The following is a 22,664-nucleotide window of genomic DNA, read 5'->3' on the forward strand; positions in this document are numbered from 1 at the left end:
TAAACTCCACTGAGTTTCTAGTTTTGACTCAACATGATTCTAATCTTTTATAGGGAAAAGGACTATAATTCCTTGTTGATGGATCAGCTGAATGGCCTGATAAAACCATCACAGTTCAGTCTTAGATTCCTAGATATGTACATTGTTTTTCCTGAGATGAATGAGTAAGTGAATGGACGAAAGAGTGAATGAACCAATAAATAAACTAGTGAATCCTGAACCATGGGTGAACCACAACAAAAGAGATATGTTACTAAAAGAAGTAAGAGATGAGGCAGCAAATATGTGACTTCTTTTGCCTCCATTCTTTTAGTTTTCTTCAATCTTCCCTGCCAGAGTTGTTCCAAATACACTTAAAAATAAAATTAAAAGGGTGCTTTTTTATTTCAACAGACAAAGAAATACAGTATTAGGATCACAATAGCAAGCTGTTACTTAAGCTAAATTAAGTATCTTCTATCTATATGGCAATTCATCCTACTCAAAGCCCTTAATACACTCTGAGGCATAGATTTTTTTACTTTGACAAGTATATGGCAAATCCTGTCTCTGTTGTTATAGCTCAAGTATGCGACACTCACGTAAGGTGTGTGATTTCTGAGGATTATATGGATATTTGACAATGACACATCTCTAGAACCCAGACCTTATCATTCCTAGACACGATCTCATACAGCCATACTTTGGGACCAACATTTTGTGAAGATCTAATTCCCTGGAGCACCCAAGTGGAAACTGGAGAAAGTCTTTGGATCAAAGACCCATGGTTACCTGAGTTGGGGTGGCATCTTGAACCTGTTACGCACATCATCAAAGCGGTTGCCCAGGTAAGGTGTGTCCACCGTCACAAATATGGCCTTGTAGCCCATTCGCTCAGCCCTCTGCACAAGCTGCTTGGTGACCTCACGGTCCTTGTAGATGTACAGCTGCAGCCAGCGAATCGCCTCGGGACCAGCTTCTGCCACTTCTTCAATTGAGGAGGTGGCCCAGGAACTCAGCATCATGCCAGTCCCCAGTGACCTGCAGGCTGAGGAAGGAAAGAGAAGATCAAGACCAGTTTGGCATTTTCCCTACTCCAGTCTTCAAGTTGTGGTTCATGGGATAAAGACAGCTACAATGGCAATTCAGAAATAAAAAGTTACATCTTTAAAAAGTTAGAAACATGCTTTCCTTTCCACACTCTGAACAGATATTAAGACAAAATTGACCCAAAGGGCCAAAGATGTGCTATACATAAGGATGAAAAAATTAGAAGCAACTTGAATCTCCAATCTTAAGGAAATAGATAAATGATAGTTCATAAATAAAATGAAATATACACACCCATGAAAAGTAATTTTTGTAATAGTTAATTTTATATGTCAGCTTGGCTAGGCAATGATTCCCAGATATTTGCTCAAATGTGTCCAGATGTTGCTGTGAAGATTTTTTTTGTTAAAAGATTAGCATTTAAATCAGTAGACTTTACATAAAGCAGATTACTCTCCATAATGTGAATGGGCCTCATCCATTCAGTTGAAGGCCTTGAGAGAAAGACTGACCTTTCTGGAGAAAGAGGGAATTCTGTCAGCAGATTGCCTTTACATTCAAATACCAACTCAGCTTTTCTGGGGTCTCCAGTGTGCCAGCTCTAGATTTTGGACTTAGCAATTTATACATTTGTATGAGCCGATTCCTTGAATCTCTCTCTCTCTCCATTTCTCTATTTCTCCCTTGTCTCTCTCTCACAGTCCCTCTGTTGCTCCTACTTCCTTCCCTCTAAGTTACAAGGAATGACATTTGCAGACTCAGAAAGTTTATCAAGGTATATTAAGAAAGCAGAGAATTCCCTGGTGGTTCGGGACTCTACCCTCTCACTGCGGAAGCCTGGTTTCAGTTCCTGAGCAGGGACCTAAGTTCCATGCAGCAGGACCCCCCACCCTCCTCTTCCCCACCCAAAAAAAATAGGAGAAGAAAGAAAAAAGTCTCCAAAATAACATGTATACCATGATTTGTACGAATGTGATTACTAGTGTATGAACCTAAACAAACTAATTGTTAATGATAGGTGAGGGTGGGAGAGTTTATTTTCTCTTCCTTTAAAACTTTTTAAATTTTATCTTTTAAAATCTGTTAAAAACTCATTTGCCATTTACATTGTCATTTAAAATTTTATACAATTATATGTTAGATACCTCAAACAGACATCAGTCACCTCCCAATCTTTTAAACTAGATATCAAATAATACCCTGACCAGTAACACTGAAGAAGCTGAAGTTGAACAGTTCTATGAAGACCTACAAGACCTTTTAGAACTAACACTCAGAAAAGATGTCCTTTTCATTACAGGGGACTGGAATGCAAAAGTAGGAAGTCAAGAAACACCTAGAGTAACAGGCAAATTTGGCCTTGGAGTACAGAATAAAGCAGGGCAAAGGCTAATAGAGTTCGGCCAAGAGAACACACTGATCATAGCAAACACCCTTTTCCAACAACACAAGAGAAGACTCTACACATGGACATCACCAGATGGTCAACACCAAAATCAGATTGATTAAATTCTTTGCAGCCAAAAATGGAGAAGCTCTATACAGTCAGCAAAAATAAGACTGGGAGGTGACTGTGGCTCAGATCATGAGCTCCTTATTGCCAAATTCAGACTGAAATTGAAGAAAGTGGAGAAAACCACTAGGCCATTCAGGTATGACCTAACTCAAACCCCTTATGATTATACAGTGGAAGTGAGAAATAGATTTAAGGGACTAGATCTGATAGACAGAGTGCCTGATGAACTATGGACGGAGGTTCCTGTCTCCATTGTACAGGAGACAGGAATCAAGACCATCCCCAAAAAAAGAAATGCAAAAAAGCAAAATGGCTGTTTGGGGAGGCCTTACAAATAGCTGTGAAAAGAAGAGAAGCAAAAAGCAAAGGAGAAAAGGAAAGATATACCCATTTGAATGCAGAGTTCCAAAGAATAGCAAGGAGAGATAAGAAAGCCTTCTTCAGCAATCAATGCAAAGAAATAGAGGAAAACAACAGAATGGGAAAGACTAGAGATCTCTTCAGGAAAATTAGAGATACAAAGGGAACATTTCATGCAAAGATGGGCTCGATAAAGGACAGAAATGGTATGGACCTAACAGAAGCAGAAGATGTTAAGAAACAGTGCCAAGAATACACAGAAGAACTGTACAAAAAAGAGTTTCAGGACCCAGATAATCATGATGGTGTGATCATTCACCTAGAGCCAGACATCCTGGAATGTGAAGTCAAATGGGCCTTAGAAAGCATCACTATGAACAAAACTAATGGAGGTGATAGAATTCCAGTAGAGCTATTTCAAATCCTGAAAGATGATGCTGTGAAAGTGCTGCACTCAATATGCCAGCAAATTTGGAAAACTCAGTAGTAGCCACAGGACTGGAAAATGTCAGTTTTCATTCCAACCCTAAAGAAAGGCAATGGCAAAGAATGCTCAAACTAACGCACAATTGCACTCATCTTACACACTTCTAAAGTAATGCTCAAAATTCTCCAAGCCAGGCTTCAGCAATACATGAACCGTGAACTTCCAGATGTTCAAGCTGGTTTTACAAAAGGCAGAGGAACAGAGATCAAATTGCCAATATCTGCTGGATCATGGGAAAAGGAAGAGAGTTCCAGAAAAACATTGATTTCTGCTCTATTGACTATGCCAAAGCCTTTGACTGTGTGGATCACAATAAACTGTGGAAAATTCTGAAAGAGATGGGAATACCAGACCATCTGACCTGCCTCTTGAGAAACCTATGTGCAGGTCAGGAAGCAACAGTTAGAACTGGACATGGAACAACAGACTGGTTCCAAATAGGAAAAGGAGTACGTCACGGCTGTATACTGTCACCCTGCTTATTTAACTTATATGCAGAGTACATCATGAGAAACGTTGAGCTGCAAGAAGCACAAGCAGGAATTAAGATTGCTGGGAGAAATATCAATCACCTCAGATATGCAGATGACACCACCCTTATGGCAGGAAGTGAAGAGGACTAAAAAGCCTCCTGATGACAGTGAAAGAGGAGAGGGAAAAATTTGGTTTAAACCTCAGCATTCAGAAAATGAAGATCATGGCATCTGGTCCCATCACTTCATGGGAAGTACATGGGGAAACAGTGGAAACAGTGTCAGACTTTATTTTGGAGGGCTCCAAAATCACTGCAGATGGTGATTGCAACCATGAAATTAAAAGATGCTTACTCCTTGGAAGGAAAGTTATGACCAACCTAGATAGCATATTCAAAAGCAGAGACATTACTTTGCCAACAAAGATCTGTCTAGTCAAGGCTATGGTTTTTCCAGTAGTCACGTATGGATGTGAGAGTTGGACTGTGAAGAAAGCTGAGTGCCAAAGAATTGATGCTTTTGAACTGTGGTATTGGAAAAGACACTTGAAAGTCCCTTGGACTGCAAGGAGATCCAACCAGTCCATCCTAAAGGAGATCAGTCCTGGGTGTTCTTTGGAAGGACTGATGTTGAAACTGAAACTCCAGTACTTTGACCACCTCATGCGAAGAGTTGACTCATTGGAAAATTGATGCTGGGAGGGACTGGGGGCAGGAGGAGAAGCGGACAACAGGATGAGATGGCTGAATGGCATCAGTGACTCAATGAACATGAGTTTGAGTAAACGGACTGGGATGGACTGGGATGCCTGGCGTGCTGCGGTTCATGGGGTGGCAAAGAGTCTGACATGACTGAGCGACTGGACTGAATGAAATGAACTGAACCGAACCTATTGTCTTAGAGAACTTGAAAGAACATGAGTGACAGGCTTTTTTCCAAAAATAGGTAGTAAATTGGGGTCATCTTTAGTGGAGGACAAACTGATACAATGTCTGTATGCCAAATGCCAAGAGATACATAATAAATATATAAAATGGACTACTTGACCCTGGTTCATTTGACTTATCTTTGAGCTGCCATCCAACAAATATGAGTGAAAGTCAGCCAAGTGACACAGGGAGATAAGAATCAAGTGATACCCTGTTTACAAAGCTGCTCTGAGACGTTAAAATGCCTCATGCTTCTCAAACTTAAGCAGGCAGATAAATCCCCTGGAGTTTTTGTGAAAACACAAATTGTGAAAAACACTCCAGAGTTTCTGATTCAGTCGGGCAGAGATGGAGCCCAAGAACTTGCCTTTCTAACCAGCTCCCAGGTGGTGCCAATGCTGCCAGTCCCTAGACCACTTTTTGACATTCAAACAGCATCATCATGTAAGCTGGAAGGGTGCATCTTCACTCTCAGACTAAGGTGATATTTGAAATAGTTAGCAACCAGTAGAATGAAGATTGTGACCAATTACAAGAGACACACATGCAGCAAATGGCAGGCATTAACCACGGGTTTCCAAATTTCCAAACCTTCCCAAGTATATAGAAAACCTGTTCACTTGGTTGTCATGGCCCTAAGGATTGGGGGAGTACATTTGTTCATACTGGTAACAAGGGAGTCTTCTGGGCATCTAGGAATTCTAGAAAAATCATTGCCTTGGGGGAGTGAGACATGCTGGGTTCTCTGTGTGACCTTAGCTAGGCCACATCCTCTTTACTCTAAGGTAACCTAGTAGTAAAGCGGATTTTGTTTTTGATGATTGTTACTTTTCCAGTGCCTTCAGAGATGCTTTCATCCCTGTTCTTCAGGGCACAGGTCAGATAAAGAAGACTTAATCTGAAGGTTATATTATCTATGGATAATTAATCTATTTCCTCCAAGTGTTCCTTTGAGAATTTCTCTCTTAAGGACTCATAATTCGAAAAATATTTAAGTAAGCAATTATAAGTAATGATATGTATAAATATCTTATTTTCATTAAGAGTTGTAAATATGGAAAACAGATCCAGGTCATCCACTATTGTTTGGAACAAACACCAGAGGAGAATGATTGTTCGGATCAGAATCCCCTAACCATCAATTTCCCACAAAGAAATATGTTCTGAAGAGGATGTGGCCTAAGTAAGGTCACACAAAGAACCCAGCATGTCTGACCACTCCCCCAAGGCAATGATTTTTCTAGAAATCCCAGATGCCCAGAAGACTCCCTTGTTATCAGTATGAACAAATGTACTCTCCCAATCCTTAGTGCCATGACAACCAAGTGAACAGGTTTTCTATATACTTGGGAAGGTTTGGAAATTTGGAAATCCGTGGTTAATGCCTGCCATTTACTGCATGCGCACCTCTTGTAATTGGTCATAATCTTTGTTTTATTGGTTGCTAACTATTTCAAATATCACCTTAGTCTGAGAGTGAAGATGTACCCTTCCAGCTTACATTGTTCTGAGGGGAACAAAAAGTACAAGGTTTTTAATCTTATAAATGACTGAACATAGATTTTGTTGAAAAATTCTAATTTAAGTTATCCTAGTCTAGTGCCAAGAACTCAAAATTTTTTAAAGTCCATTCTCCCTCCCTATTTATTTTCCACAATGAAACTCTCACCTGCTCTCACAAGGAGCAAGTGTCAAATTTCATTTTACACAGGACAGGGGTCAGCTTTCATGGGCTCCCATTCCTAACATGTAGTACAGAATGAAGACTCCAAAGCATATTGCCTTTTCCCAATTCCTGGCAAAATGGTGATGTTACTAAAAGGCAAGACCTGTCTCTTGCCCATGAGAAGGTCCCCTGCATTGATCCAAGTCTGAACATCTTGGCTTTCATGACAGTAAACATGTCCTAGAGAAAGCATACCCAGGAAGCTACAACATTAAGTAAACATTGATTCCATATGACTCTATTTCCACCCACTCTTGTTTTATCATCCCTGAGATAGATCTTCAAGGATAGACATATAAACTCTTAATGTTCTAGGTATATTCAAACTTTGTTTATATTTGATATATCTTTCTCTTCTTTATTTAGAGGAAAGAGTTATCAAGTCACTGCTATTAAAAAATACATACACCCCCAACACACACACTACTAAAGAGACACTAGTAAGGTTTTAAATACTGAAACATCCAAGATAAAACCCTATTAATGACCTAAGTAAAAATGTCAATCTCTCCTATCTCTCAAGCAGTGGTAAAGAGTCCGCCTGCCAATGCAGGAGATGCAAGTGATGCGGGTTTGATCCCTGGCTCAGGAAGATCCCCTAGAGTAGGAAATGGCAACCCATTTCAGTATTCTTGCCTGGAAAATTCCATGGATAGGAGAGTCTGGCAGGCTACAGTTGAAGATGTCTCAAAGATTCAGACATGACTGAGTGACTGAGGGCGCACACACACACACACACAAGAGTCAGAGGTCTGGGCTGCACTCTCAGACTTGCCATCTATGAGGCACATTTCAATTGTAAAGATTCTTCAACCACAGCTGCTGCCCCACCCACTTCATCACATCATAGTATTGCCAGATGGTCCATTGAGATGATATTTATGAATGTTTTCTGGTAAACTCTAAAGCTAAGCAATTGTAAAGGGTTAAGTGAGAGAATGCCTAACATTATTTGGGAAAAGAAGTTCTAGATAACTTTTTAAATTTTTAGAATTTTTTCAAGCACCTGGAGTTCTCATTATTCATAATCCTCTCAACATACAGCTTTCCTCTGCAATGTTTTGTTGTTGTTTTTTAATTTTTTAATTTTGTTTTTTGGCAGCACCTTCCAGCATGTAAGATCTTAGTTCCCCACAAGGGATCAAACCAGTGCCTTCTACACTGGGAGTGCAAAGTCTTAGCCACTGGACCACCAGAGAAGGCCCTCTGTACAAGGGTACTGATGCTCAAGACATTCATTCTTCCTTACAAATATAGTGTCAGATTCTCACTTCCTGAAGCAAGAGAGCACTTATGGAAGAGAGGAACCTTCTCCAGGCCAAGAAACTCCAGACTATGGCTGATAGAGGGATATCAAAGGAGGAAATTCCTACATTCCCAGGGTATGATCTCTTTGTAAAGTCAGTGGCAAGACAAAAGCAAATACTCTAGGAGTTACAACAAAAATAAGCCATTCTCCACTCCCCATGGCTGCCCTTCATCTGTCTACAGATTTCCATGAAAAGAACTGTGGAGAAGATATTAGTGGTTATAGCATTCACTAAGCCCAGACATCAAGCAGTAATTTCTGAAAGCAAAGGTTTCAGATTTTCCCTACACTCTTTAGTTTCTCTCCTCTTTTACAACTGTAAGCATGATAATATGGAAATCATGAGATCAATACTATCAGCTCTAACCCCTCCCCCAACATCAAAGTGGGCTATGGGCTAGTGGAAAATGTTGGTGCATTGTGTTTAACAAAAATTATCCTTAGATCTATCCAAATAGTTCTTTATTAGAATTAAATCATATGCCATAGGGTGGGGAAATGCTACATGGGTTACAATAATCTGGCATAAGACCAAGTTAATTCTGCCTCCCCAAATTCAATATAATTAACTCAGTGTCCTACACTATGAAATCTGTAAACTACTGAGGTTTATATCAGTTCATATTATATATGAATGCAGCCACCTCTGGGGTTGAAACAAAGGCTAAACCCAATGTTCAGTGATTTGGCTGGGCTGCTGCTGCTGCTAAGTCACTTCAGTCATGTCTGACTCTGTGTGACCCCATAGACGGTAGCCCACCGGGCTCCCCAGTCCCTGGGATTCTCCAGGCAAGAACACTGGAGTGGGTTGCAATTCCTTCTCCAATGCGTGAAAGTGAAAAGGGAAAGTGAAGTCGCTCAGTCGAGTCCGACCCTCAGCGACCCCATGGACTGCAGCCTTCCAGGCTCCTCCATCCATGGGATTTTCCAGGCAGGAGTACTGGCCCTCCGTTGGCTGGGCTAGAACAGGTAAATAGCTTTGCAAAACAGCGCAAGTTGGCAAAACCCTCCCTGTGGCTGAAATGCAATTGTATTTCTAGGTTTGGCCAGGGTTTCACTTTACATCAAGCCTTAAAGAAAACATTTATTTCTAATCCAAGTAATCTGAATGTGGAGGCAAGCAGATAGGAGGGCTATTGTGACCTTAAATCTCAGGAGATGCTAAATCTGCCTGTTTCAGTTCTTTAAATAAAGACTACTTTGTACACATCTCCCATGCATCTACACTCTGCTTCTCAGTTCCTGCTCATTGCAGGCAATCATCACGGAATCAGAGGCTCTCAGAAGGTCTTGGAGGGCCTTCAGATGGAAACAATATTTGAGCTACACCCAACACTACTTCATCTTTGGGGATTTAAGCTATGCCTTTGGCTGGAAACCACCAAGAACTTTCATTCCAGTCTCTGTCCAGTGCTTCTCAAGCTTCAACATACACAAGAATTACATGCGGATGTTGATAAAATTCAGATTTTGACCCAAGTGGTCTGAGATATGGCCTAAGATACTGTGTTTCCAACAAGCTTCCTAGTAATACTGACATTTGTTTTGTGGACTATACTTTAAGAATAATGAAATGGATATCTTGTTTCACTAGGACTCATGCAAGTAAAGTGGATATATCTAATGGCCTGAATACAGATAGGACCTTATAGGAAACAAGAGGGAGAAACTGACCAGGAGTTGCAGGGTGGGTAGGGGCTGGCTTGTGTCTTGTCAATTGCCAGCCATGTCCTGCTGAATGTGTTTTTCTTCTCCATTGTTATTCCTCTGCAGAGGGACACAGGTAACTTTGCAACATTTTCTTATTAATTCATCTCTTAGTAAGATTTAAAGTCAGGGAACTAAAGTGCACTACAGCAACATCCCCTTGGGCTTCCCTGGTGGCTCAGTGGTAAAGAATCTACCTGCCAATCCAGGAGACATGGGTTCGATCCCTGGGTCAGGAAGATCCCCTGGAGGAAGAAATGGCAGCTTGCTCCTGTATTCTTGCCTGGGAAATCCCATGGACAGAGGAGCCTGGAAGACTACAGACCATGGGGTCACAAAAAAGTTGGACATGCATTATCAAATGTATTTTATAACCTTGCTTATCCAGAATTTGCTAGCTTCCTAGATTTCAGATTCAAAGAAAAACCAAGCAACAAAATAAAATTAAAGTGATAGAAGATGAGGAGGAAGAGAGATTTCTCAAAGATAAGAAGGTAAAATTTACCAATTATAAAATAGTTCTCAATGTTTAATGTCAGGGCAAACAATTTTTCAGTCACTAAGTTTTGTCCAACTCTGAGAGCCCACGGACTGCAGCACAGTAAACTTCCCTGTCCTTCACAATCTCCAGAGTTTGCTCAAACTCATATCCACTGAGTTGGTGAATTACACATATAAATAAGATGCCAAATCATCAAATGAAACTAAAGTTTATCATTCTAAGCTTGACAAGGAAGAGATTTATAATACATTTGAGAATGATGTTTATTCACTTCCACAAAAACAGCAATGTAAACTATTAGTTATCAATGGGAATTGATGTCTGTTATTTGGGAAATTAACTCATGTGGAATAAACCAGAGCAGAACAATTAAGCAATGTGCTACTTTGGGTACAAATTATTTCTTTGAAAATAACTCTCCTTTATGGGAAAGGTGAGTTAAGCTTCCAAAATTATATGTTTAAGGAAAAGGGGTAATATTATGAAAGGGCAAAAAGGGGCTTTTTTAGGTGCATTTGATTAAAACACTTCTGCAAAACTTAGTCACCAAAACAGCTGTGCTGAAAATTTTGTTGAGAAAACCCATTTTGTCCTCTGCACAGGAAGTCATTATGCAATGGGGAAAATATGCGATGATCATGTACCAAGAAGTTGTGTGGTTCTAAACTCAGGGTCTGACACACTGAAGTGTTTGCATAAACATTCACCATACTAGCCATTGAGGGGTCAGAGTTTCTTTGCCTAGGAAGCTATTATTACACAGATTTGTTAAAGACACAATTAAAATTATTGTCTCAACATTGAAAGCTATCATTTAGATTATTCAGAAAAAGAATGTTCTAAAGTCAGTTATCTAAGGGAAGAAAAAACTTCTACTATAATTATGCGTGAAATACTTCAGTTCAGTTCAGTTCAGTCGCTCAGTCGTGTCTGATTCTTTGCAACCCCATGAATCTCAGCATGCCAGGCCTCCCAGTCCATCACCAACTCCTGGAGTTCACTCAGACTCACATCCATCGAGTCAGTGATGCCATCCAGCCATCTCATCCTCTGTCATCCCCTTCTCCTCCTGCCCCCGATCCCTCCCAGCATCAGAATCTGTTCCAATGAGTCAACTCTTCACATGAGGTGGCCAAAGTACTGGAGTTTCAGCTTTAGCATCATGCCTTCCAAAGAAATCCCAGCGCTGATCTCCTTCAGAATGGACTGGTTGGATCTCCTTGCAGTCCAAGGGACTCTCAAGAGTCTTCTCCAACACCACAGTTCAAAAGCATCAATTCTTCAGCACTCAGCCTTCTTCACAGTCCAACTCTCACATCCATACATGACCACAGGAAAAACCATAGCCTTGACTAGATGGACCTTAGTCAGCAAAGTAATGTCTGCTTTTGAATATGCTATCTAGGTTGGTCATAACTTTTCTTCCAAGGAGTAAGCGTCTTTTAATTTCATGGCTGCAATCACCATCTGCAGTGATTTTGGAGACCCAAAAAATAAAGTCTTACACTGTTTCCACTGTTTCCCCATCTATTTCCCATGAAGTGATGGGACCAGATGCCATGATCTTCATTTTCTGAATGTTGAGCTTTAAGCCAACTTTTTCACTCTCCACTTTCACTTTCATCAAGAGGCCTTTTTAGAAGTGGTCAAAAATATTCATTTACAATTTAGAATATTTAACCAATTTAAAGCCTGCCCCAAAGGGCCAAGAAGCCAGTGTTTTCATGAAGTTCCATGGTCTGATTTTGAAACAATATAACACTGAGTGGTCGTAATGTCACTATACACCAAGAACTCTTTTTCATTGTGTGGAAATATTTTCGGAACAATTCTTCCTAATGACATCTTAGTCCACCCTTCTTTGTTCCTACTTTATCTCTGGGGCAGCACTCTGCAATAGATAAGAACATTAGCTTTACTGTAATGATTCCCAGGTTATAATTCTTTCATTTTTATTGAGTCTCCAGGCCTTGTCATAGCTGACAGCTGGCATGAAGACCACACAACAGTGAGATGACTTTTAATGATGTTTTCAAGGAGTATCAGATTTACACATGGTGACTTCAATCAACCTCCCTCAATTTGACACCCTGAATGTTGGAATCTATAGGTTAGCCTTTGACTTCTTGCTGTCACACTTTGATATCTTCGAGAGCACTAATAGTTTGAGAAGAAGCAATCTCATGCTCTCAAGAAAGCTGCTCAGTTCTGGTGCAAAATACTAAAAATTGTTTCATTTGATGTTAGTCTTTAAGACAGCTGAAGTCTAATATTTTAATAGCTGTTTTAGATGAATAATGTGTCTCTTGCTGCAAAGTAATTTCAACACTGAACCTATCACTTTTTGAATAATTTTATATATGAATTATATATTTATATATGCGCAGATATATAAGATGCCCATAATCATTATTATATATGTATATAAAGCTTCCCAGGTGACGCTAGTGGTAAAGAACCCACATGCCAATGCAGGAGACTATAAGAGACATAAGAGACACATGTTCGATCTCTGAGTTGGGATGATCCCCTGGAGTAGTAAATGGCACCCCACTCCGGTATCTTTGCCTGGAGAATCCCATGGACAAAAGAGACTAGCAGGCTACAGCCCATGAGGTCGTACAGAATCGGACATGACAGAAATGAGTTAGCAATACAATATGTATATGTGTATGTATATGTAATGTGTATGAGCGTATGTACAGAAAGAGCACGTTTACTGACTTTTGATCATTTTAAATAATCAGAATATCCAAAATATACAGTAGTCATTAAATAGGTTGAAAATAAGGGCAAGAAAAGTTATGAATTGATGTTTTATACTACAGCAATGCAAAGAGGTATTCCCTTCCCAATTTTTAATATAAATTTATTTATTTTAATTGGAAGTTAATTACTTTACAATATTGTATTGGTTTTGTTATATATCACCATGAATCTGCCACAGGTATACACATGTTCCCCATCCTGAACCCCCATCCCTCCTCCCTCCCCGTACCATCCCTCTGGGTCACCTCAGTGCACCATCCCCAAGCATCCAGTATCATGCATCGAACCTGGACTGGTGATTCATTTCATATATGATATTATACATGTTTTGGAAGTTTTGGCCACAGCAATCAGAGCAGAAAAAGAAAAGGAATCCAAATTGGAAAAGAAGAAGTAAAACTCTTAGTGTTTGCAGATGACATGATCCTCTACACAGAAAACCCTAAAGACTCCACCAGAAAATTACTAGAGCTAATCAATGAATATAGTAAAGTTGCAGGATATAAAATTAACACACAGAAATCCCTTGCATTCCTATACACTAATAATGAGAAAATAGAAAGAGAAATTAAGGAAAAAATTTCATTCACCATTGCAACAAAAAGAATAAAATACTTAGGAATATATCTACCTAAAGAAACTAAAGACCTATATATAGAAAACTATAAAACACTGGTGAAAGAAATCAAAGAGGACACTACTAGATGGAGAAATATACCGTGTTCATGGATCAGAAGAATCAATATAGTGAAAATGAGTATACTACCCAAAGGAATCTATAGATTCAATGCAATCCCTATCAAGCTGCCAATGGTACTTTTCACAGAGCTAGAACAAATAATTTCACAATTTGAATGGAAATACAAAAAACATCAAATAGCCAAAGCAATCTTGAGAAAGAAGAATGGAACTGGAGGAATCAACCTGCCTGACTTCAGACTCTACTACAAAGCCACAGTCATCAAGACCGTATTGGTACTGGCACAAAGACAGAAATATAGATCAATGGAACAAAATAGAAAACCCAGAGATAAATCCCTTCCAAATTTTTAACTGACGTAATTTGGACAAAGTTTTAATGAACTATCTGTTCTCCGTTATTCCTCCTTACTTTTGTTTCTTCTCAGTAAAAGTGGATACAATAATGGCTGAAGACAAATCAATGGGTCAGACTCTAGAGTGAAACAGATCTAGGTTCAATCCCCATCTTAATCACTGGCCAATACTGGTCAAGGGTGTCCTTCACTCTGTCAAAAGAGGAGAATGATAAATGATAATGACCGCACAGGTCTATTGTGAGGATTAATGATAGGGATGTGAAGTTCAAGTACCTGGTATATAAAAGGTACTCACTTCAGAAATAGTGAAAGTTTCATTTAAAGTAAATCTGGTGCTTCTCCTGGATTTAGTTAAAATTAAAACTTATGGTGATATTTTCCTCATATAAACTTAGTCACCTAGTACAACACATAAATATATAAATCAATAAAGCTTTCAAAAATACATCATTTAGGCCTGGAGCAAAGGAAATGACAATTTTTCTTGCTGAATGGTCTTTCACTCAGTGTTAAGGTTGATCACTTAATCTCAGAAAATCCAGAAAATTCAACAGCTAAATCTCTCACCTACACCCTAATTCAGCTCTTTGGGGCCTTTGTGCCACTCTACAATCTGTTCCACCTGCACCTTAATAGGTGGTCAAGTCACAACTGAGTCCCAAAACTTCACTTTGGAATGTTCTGCCCTTTTAGGCTCAAAAAGAAAGTGTTTAGATTTAATGGTTTTATGGCCCATCAAATCCTGTGTGGTAGCCTCTAATTGCATCCAGGGGTAAGAATTTCTTTTTTAAATCTTTTTTTTTTTTTTCTGACAGTTTAATAAGAATTTACTAATATGCTGAGGATTCCTGGAACGCATTAGGTAGGTTTTAATTTTTCTCTATTTGAGGTCCCAGCACTCCCTCATGTGGTATTTGTTCACATAGCAAGTCAGATGCAAAAGCATAAGTAAATATTTAATCTCTTTTTTTCCTTTCATTATTATTTCCCATGATTAAACAGAGCAAAAGAGCTAATGTACCTCCATGGGAAATGAAATAAAATTTTACTGCATCCACTGTGCATAAAACCAGAGAGATTTTCACAGTGCTATAGTAAACATTTTATTAATTGGTTCTCTGAGAAATCAGATATACTCTCTTTATTCTGCAAGATGGAAATTTAACCTAATGAGACCACTTTCTTTATGTGTTACTAGCATTTGTATTTATTATTTCTATTTGTTTCAATATAATAATATTTTGGAGAAATGATTTTGTATTCATCCCTGAGGTTTATATGAAGAATAAAACTTAAAAATTAAAACCCAGTCTAATAGAGTTTCAAACAGATATGCCATTATAAGTAGGGGCATTTATATGACTACTTAAATATTATTGCTTGCTTAGTTGTTCAGTCTGACATGAACTGAAAAGTTCATGTCTGACTTTTTGCAACCCTTTGGGCTGTAGGTCATCAGGCTTTTTCAGGCAAGAATACTGGAATGGGTTGCTATTTCCTCCTCCAGGGGATCTTCTCCACCCAGGGATCAAACCCGCATCTCCTGTTTCTCCTGCTTTGCAGGCAGATTCTTTACCCGCTGAGCCACTGGGGGAGCTCTTAAATGTTATAATAATTATCAATTATTAAAATGTTGACATCCATTGCAATAACCTCTTATTCATAACACTGTGCATGGCTAACTGTTTTCCACTGAATGTTTCCTGGTTACTCCTTCCATCTTGCATGTGTGCATGCTAAGTCGCTTCAGTCATGTCTGACTCTGCAACCTTATGGACTGTAACCAGCCAGGGACTATAGCCTGCCAGGCTCCTCTGTCCATGGAATTCTCTAGGCAAGAATACTGGAGCCCTCCTCCTGGGGATCTTCCCAACCCAGGGATCGACCCCTTGTCTCTTATGTCTCCTGCCTTGGCAGGCTGGTTCTTTACCACTAGCACCACCTGGAAAGCCCCCCTTCCATCTTAAAAGAATTTTAATTTTTGTTTGTTTAAAGTTCAAGCACCTGAATTTTGCACAAGTTTCCTATTTCCTAATAAGTTTCATATCCTGTGGCTTATTCCATACTCTCAAAACTAAAGGGATAACACTATAAAAACATAGAACATTTGCAGTTAATATTCCAAGACTATATAACATACAGCTTGCTGTAGGGGTCTTGCTGCAATTAGACTGATATGACATTTGGTAATATCAGTAACTGGCCAGAGTATTATAGACAACATTGTGTATTGTGATTAATAATCTTGAATCAGGCATTTAATCTCTCCAAGCCTCAGTTTCCACATCCACAGGAGTTGGATAAAGTGCTTTGGGCTCACACGTTTTAAGACAGCACTAGGGGATAGATGGTTAAAAATTCAAATTGCCTGGCTCATATTAATTGCTAAATAAATGTTGGCTATCATAATTTTCCACAAGACTTTGAAGTATCACTTTTTAAATTTATATGGGGGTTCATGCTTGGGAACGCATGTAAGAATTTAAGATTTTAAAATTTAAAAAAATAAAAAAATAAAAAAAAAAATAAAAATACATAGAGTGAAATTAAAAAAAAAAAAAAAACACCTATTTGTTTTCAGCAAGATCCAGAGATAAATACTTATCTGATCAGTCTCCTTCAAACCAAGAAGGCAGCTTTAAGAAATAAAAATCCAGTGTAGGCAGATACTCACTCCACAGTCTCTATCCTCTAGAGCTGGCATAGAGTTGAAAGTAAGCAGGCTGGGAGGAGGTTTCAGAAATGTAAGGAAGGGCAGGTCTCTACTTTGGTCTCTCTTTTTGTATTTGATGACATTTTTAAAATGGAACAAAATAATTTATTTATATTCTGAAAAAATTGTAAAGACCATTGGGAGTTTTCTACTTTTGAATACGTTTTCTTTGTTGCTGTCTTAGCAACAGAACCCTTTCTTTGAAGGGCTACTCTTTTGAATCCCAATAAGTAACAAAAGTAGCTGTGTGCTCAGTGACACACTTAACTTCCCTGAGATACTTGGAAACAACTCCAGCTCCTTGGGACACCTGAAATAAACCACTGCTCTTGCATAAGCAGCTCACTTTATCAGTGCAGAAGCGTAATCACAGAGAGTGAAAATGACCCGCCTCAAGGAGCGAAACTAGTTAGTGGTGAATTTCCACATAAATCAGATGCCCCAGCCTGGCAGCCCAGGGGACAGTTGTAGCCCACAAAAGTATTTACTTTGGCCCACACATTGTTGCCCCAAACAGTGTTTTAAAGAATTTTGATTTATTTGCCAACATTTAAAAACCAGGAGATTGCACATAAAAATCAAGGTTTCTGGCTTCTCCTCAAAAAAATTTTTTTGAAGATTTGGCAAACCCACATTCTCATTCCCACAGCACATCAGTTAGCTGGAGGCAAGATGGGGCTACCCTCCTTCCGTGGAATATGCAGTCTAGGCATGGTACCCTCTCTACCACTGAGCTTGCATTGTTGTTTTCTCAACTTCATCTCTCCTTGCACATTTACATTACCAACCTGGCCCTAAAAGCCATTTTTTTAGGATTAAGCAAAGTAAAAAGAGCATTCTTTACTTCCACTAAGATATAAATGAAGTGTACTTTTCTGATGTGTGGAATGTATGGAAGAGAAATATTTTAGGGACTTAGAATCTCAGGGGCAAATAAAAGTTGAGCCCCACTTCAGGAAGCTTTTCCCAACATTTATCTCATGTGATTCTCACAAGAACATCTAGAGATAAGATCTCTTATTTAAGTAGGGTTGCCAGCTATAGCAAATAAACATAGGATACCCTGTTACAAATGAATTTTTATCTTAAATGCAACTACAACTAGCTCTCTGTATTTTATTTGGCAACCCTCTGCTCGTTGCCATTTTGGAAAGAAAGAAAGTGTAGCTCCATTGGTCACTCTACAATAACAGAGTCATGTAAAAACAAAGAGCTCTGTTTTGGGCTTAGTTGGTACTGGGGACATGTCCCACAGTGGTAAGGAGAAAGACCAAAGGACCCCTGAAGCAGGGCTCCATGAAGAAGTCTGCAGCATAGTGAGACCCTGGCACCATGACAACTTTCAGAACTTTCTAGCTGCTCTTTCTAATTATTCAGGCCAGACCATACCCTGGGGATTTGAATATCCTTCACTTACTCTTACTGACCGAGCTAGGGGGAGTCCGTTCTTCAGAAAGGGCTGCTAACTAGCATCTATTCTCCAGGTGTTGTTAGTCGCTCAGTTGTGCCCGACTCTTTGCGACCCCATGGACTGCATGCAGCCCACCAAGCTCCTCTGTCCATGAGATTTTCCAGGCAAGGATACTGGAGTGAGTCGCCATTTCCTTCTCCACCTATTCTCCAAACTTGGCTTCAATTTCTCCTGCTAGCTAGGGACCAAGACCCTGGAAACAAGAAAGCTACATTAAGGGCCAAATAATTAGGAGAGTGAGAAAAAAAGTCCTTCACAACAGCATCCATAGATTTCATAATCTCCCCAAAGATCAAGCTAGCTTGAGAGTATTTCCATATTTGGAAACAATAGAGTAAATCAAATATTAGCTGCATAATTCCATATTGATTTTCTCAGTTTTGAGAGAAAGAAACAATCTCTACCAAATACAAGCATCCCTCCACTTTTAAAATGCCTGTGGTTGTATCAATATTCAGTTAGCCACTGTCTTGGTTTGCATTCTTCCAGAAGCTGACAATGAGACAGTACTACGAGCCTGAGACTTTTATTTGGAAATGATCACAAGCTGAGCTGAAGGAATGGGAAAGTGAAAGAGGAAAGGTGTGTGATATTGGGCAGGTGACTTCTGAAGGCAACTGGGGCCCAGTCTTACTGGGGAAACCCTGGGTTGTAGGATGAGAAAATGCTTCGGTGACCCTGATCAAAGAGAGCTAGAGTATTTTTCCACCAGCCTGAAGCATGCCCTTCCATTCACCAACTTCCAAACACCACCCGCATCAGCTCTTTTTACCAGAGAAAATATTAGGCAAAAAGTTGCATATTCTGATAGAAATGGGAAGTAACAAAGGAATATATGATGGGCATCAATAGCATCTGTTCCAGACACTCATTCTTTCCTTCTGAATAATCTATCCATCCCACAACCAACACGTACAAACCAAGGAGCCCTTTTTGTTAAGAGCTGATCACCACCAGTTTGGAGGATTAATAGCCATATTACATAGACCATCAATCCATAGACAGTGATAGGAACATAGAAGAAAACCTTAAGAATGTTGAAATCCTTGAGGGATGATTCTACTACAAATATGGAATACAAACTGTCGTGTCGGTAGCCTGACAAGAACCTGTTCAGGATTTTAGCTTCTTGAAGCCAGTGTGTATACCCTTTCATTGCGAATTCCTCTGTGTTCTCAGTGTCACTACATCATTTGCTCTGCCTGTTCCGCCTTATCCTAATGTCTATCAAGTGTTTCACTCTCCTGCATTCTCCTGGGGTAGGCATAGGCTGCTTTGCCTGCACCTTAAATGGCATATTAATTCCCTTTTACCTTTAGGGCTTCCCTGGTGGCTCAGCTGGTAAAGAACTCACCTGCAATGCAGGAGACCTGGGTTTCAATCCCTAGATTCAGAAAACGCCCTGGAGAAGGGAACAGCTACCCACTCCAGTATTCTAGTCTGGAGAACTCCATCGACTATATAGTCTATGGGGTCACAAAGAACTGGACACGATTGGGCGACTTTCACTTTCGGGGAATTGTGATTTACAAATAAATGGGCTTCCTCTCATAACAATTACAGGATTTTCTGGAAATTAAAAGCAACACAAAGTGGCTAACAGCCCAAACTGTGGAGCCAGACTTCGTAGGTCTGAATCCTATCTGTATCATTTATAAATTCACAATTTTGTGACCCTCACCATCTGCTGTGTGCTTCAGTTTCTCATGAATAAATTGGGCCTAATAATAGTACCTCCCTCTTTGGGTTGTTTGGAGGATGTGATGCTTTAATACTTGTAATGTGTTTAGAAAAGTGCCAGGAGCATGGTATTAAGTGCTTGATAAATAAATCTAAAGGGGTAAGACTCCGATAGGCCTTCAATAATGCCTCAGAGTTAGTGCTGGCGGAAAATAGTGTTAGATAAAACAGTCATGCCTAGGCTGTCAAAGTAGTTTCTAAGTAAGCTTTCTTCTCATTTTTCTTCCCACCTTACTCCCAGTAAAAAGGAGTAGTGACCTTGGAATCATCAGAAGTGAGCTGGAGAATAAGTCATATTAATCACTAACTATGAAAACTTGCTCTGTATGGAACCAACTCTTCACCTATCCAGGACAGTGACACCTGTCAAATAACAGATATAGTGACTTATGTAAAAATAATTTGCAGCCTCAGGGTGTTTTATCAATTCAGTAAGCTTTGCTTATTACCTTCTTCACTTCCTTCCATTCTCATCCATTCTCTCCATGGTTCCTTCTCCAGTTTTCTCTATTTTAAATTTAGCTTTTATTGCACTTCTCTAATTCAAAGAAAATTCTACACATGTAGACCAAAAATAAGAAGGTTACAGAGTCACATCTGATAACTATAGTCAGAATATCCATAACCCACAAATAAAATTTTGTAAAATGTGGTCTACATTCTTGGTCCTCAAAAATAAATATATTCTAGGACCTTAATATTGTTTATACCTGCTTTTTAAAAATTCTTATATTGTAACATATTTCTATGCCGGTCAACTCTTCCTTTCATATAATTTTTAATGTTTACCACATTTTTTATGCATCCTATTTTTTTTGCAACCAATCTCTAATTCTGGGACATTTGAGTTATTTTCCTAACTTTTTTCTTATTAAAAATAACAGAAATGGGACTTCCTTTGTGGTCCAGTGGCCAAGATTCCACACTTCCAATGCAGGGGGCCTGCTTTTCATCCTTGGTAAGGGAATTAGACCCCACATTGAAATTTCATTGCAAATCTGCATTGCATCAAAAGATCCCTCATGCCTTAACTAAGACCTGACACTGCCAAATAGGCAAATACTTAAAAAATAATAATAACAGGCATAAAAATTTCTGAAAAAAATGTTATTCCTCAAATCATAATTATTTCCTTGGAATTCCTAGAGGAATTTTATAGCACCACATGGAATTGGTATTTTTAAAGCTTTGATAAACAATGCCAAACTATTTTCTAGAAAGATTATTCCACTTTATACTCCTCCTAAGTTCAGTTCAGTCACTCAGTCATGTCTGACTCTTTGCAACTCCATGATCACAGCATGCCAGGCATCCTTGGCCATCACCAACTCCTGGAGTTTACTCAAACTCATGTCCATCGAGTCGGTGATGCCATCCAACCATCTCATCCTCTGTCTTCCCCTTCTCCTCCTGCCCCCAATCCCTCCCAGCATCAGGGTCTTTTCCAGTGAGTCAACTCTTCACATGAGGTGGCCAAAGTATTGGAGTTTCAGCTTCAGCATCAGTCCTTCCAATGAACACCCAGGACTGATCTCCTTTAGGATGGACTGGTTGGATCTCCTTGCAGTCCAAGGGACTCTCAAGAGTCTTATCCAACACCACAGTTCAAAAGCATCAATTCTTCAGTGCTCAGCTTTCTTCACAGTCCAACTCTCACATCCATACATGACCACTGGAAAAACCATAGCCTTGACTAGACGGGCCTTTGTTGACAAAGTAATGTCTCTGCTCTTTAATATACTGTCTAGGTTGGTCATAACTTTCCTTCCAAGGAGTAAGCATCTTTTAATTTCATGGCTGCAGTCACCATCTGCAGTGATTTTGGAGCCCAAAAAAATAAAGTCTGACACTGTTTCCACTGTTTCGCCATCTATTTCCCATGAAGTGATGGGACCATATGCCATGATCTTCGTTTTCTGAATGTTGAGCTTTAAGCCAACTTTTTCACTCTCCTCTTTCACTTTCATCAAGAGGCTTTTTAGTTCCTCTTCACTTTCTGCCATAAGGGTGGTGTCATCTGCATATCTGAGGTTATTGATATTTCTCCCGGCAATCTTGATTCCAGCTTGTGCTTCTTCCAGCCCAGCGTTTCTCAAGATGTACTCTGCATATAAGTTAAATAAGCAGAGTGACAATATACAGCCTTGACGTACTGCTTTTCCTATTTGGAACCAGTCTGTTGTTCCATGTCCAGTTTTAACTGTTGCTTCCTGACCTGCATATAGGTTTCTCTTAAAAATGCACAGTTTCAACATGCACATAACCTCATGCCACTGTCTAATCTTAAAAGAATATGATATTCAGAAAACAAAATATTATAATTTATAGTTATTTGATAATTATGGATATGATAAAAATTTTTATATATTTAATATGTTTATTGGCCATTTTTATGTCTCCATTTGTGAATGCCCTATTTTAATTTTTTCATTTACATCTTTTCCTCCATTTGGGGGTTATATGTTATTTTATTATTCAAACATAAAGCTCTTTACATAGGAAGGACATTAACCTTTTGCAGTCTCATATTTTTTCATTCATTTTGGTTAACCATTTGTTTTAATCTTTTATAGAAATTTGAGAGTGTGGAAATTTCCATTTTTGTGTGTATGTTGACTCGTTTGCTTTTGTTTTACTGTTTGTGATCTATAACATGTTTGAGAAGTTCTCTCTTATCCAAATTTTAAGTAGACCAATACCATTTCTCCTTTTTTTCCTTTCTCTCTCTCCATATTTCAGGATTACTGTAGACAAATGGTTGGGGCTCCAAGGGTCACTTGTCTCTGTAGTCCCAAAATTAAAGACCTAAATCTTTCCAGCGCAATATCACTGTGTCAGGCTGATATTCAAAGCAGTAGTTTGTGGAAGACATTTC

General features: G+C 39.2%; 1 protein-coding gene across 2 annotated transcripts in view; it reads right to left on the bottom strand.

The window, feature by feature from the left end:
- The window catches only part of HAO1 (hydroxyacid oxidase 1), a 61,621-nt gene that overhangs the window by 30,765 nt on the left and 8,192 nt on the right, over positions 1–22,664 (bottom strand). For both annotated transcript variants that reach the window (XM_005688179.3, XM_005688180.3), the window contains one exon: positions 772–1,027. In XM_005688179.3, the coding sequence (XP_005688236.1) occupies positions 772–1,027 (256 nt within the window). The remainder of the gene's footprint in view (positions 1–771; positions 1,028–22,664) is intronic.

This window comes from Capra hircus, chromosome 13 (genome assembly GCF_001704415.2).
Source record: "Capra hircus breed San Clemente chromosome 13, ASM170441v1, whole genome shotgun sequence".
NCBI classification, from domain to species: Eukaryota; Metazoa; Chordata; class Mammalia; order Artiodactyla; family Bovidae; genus Capra; species Capra hircus.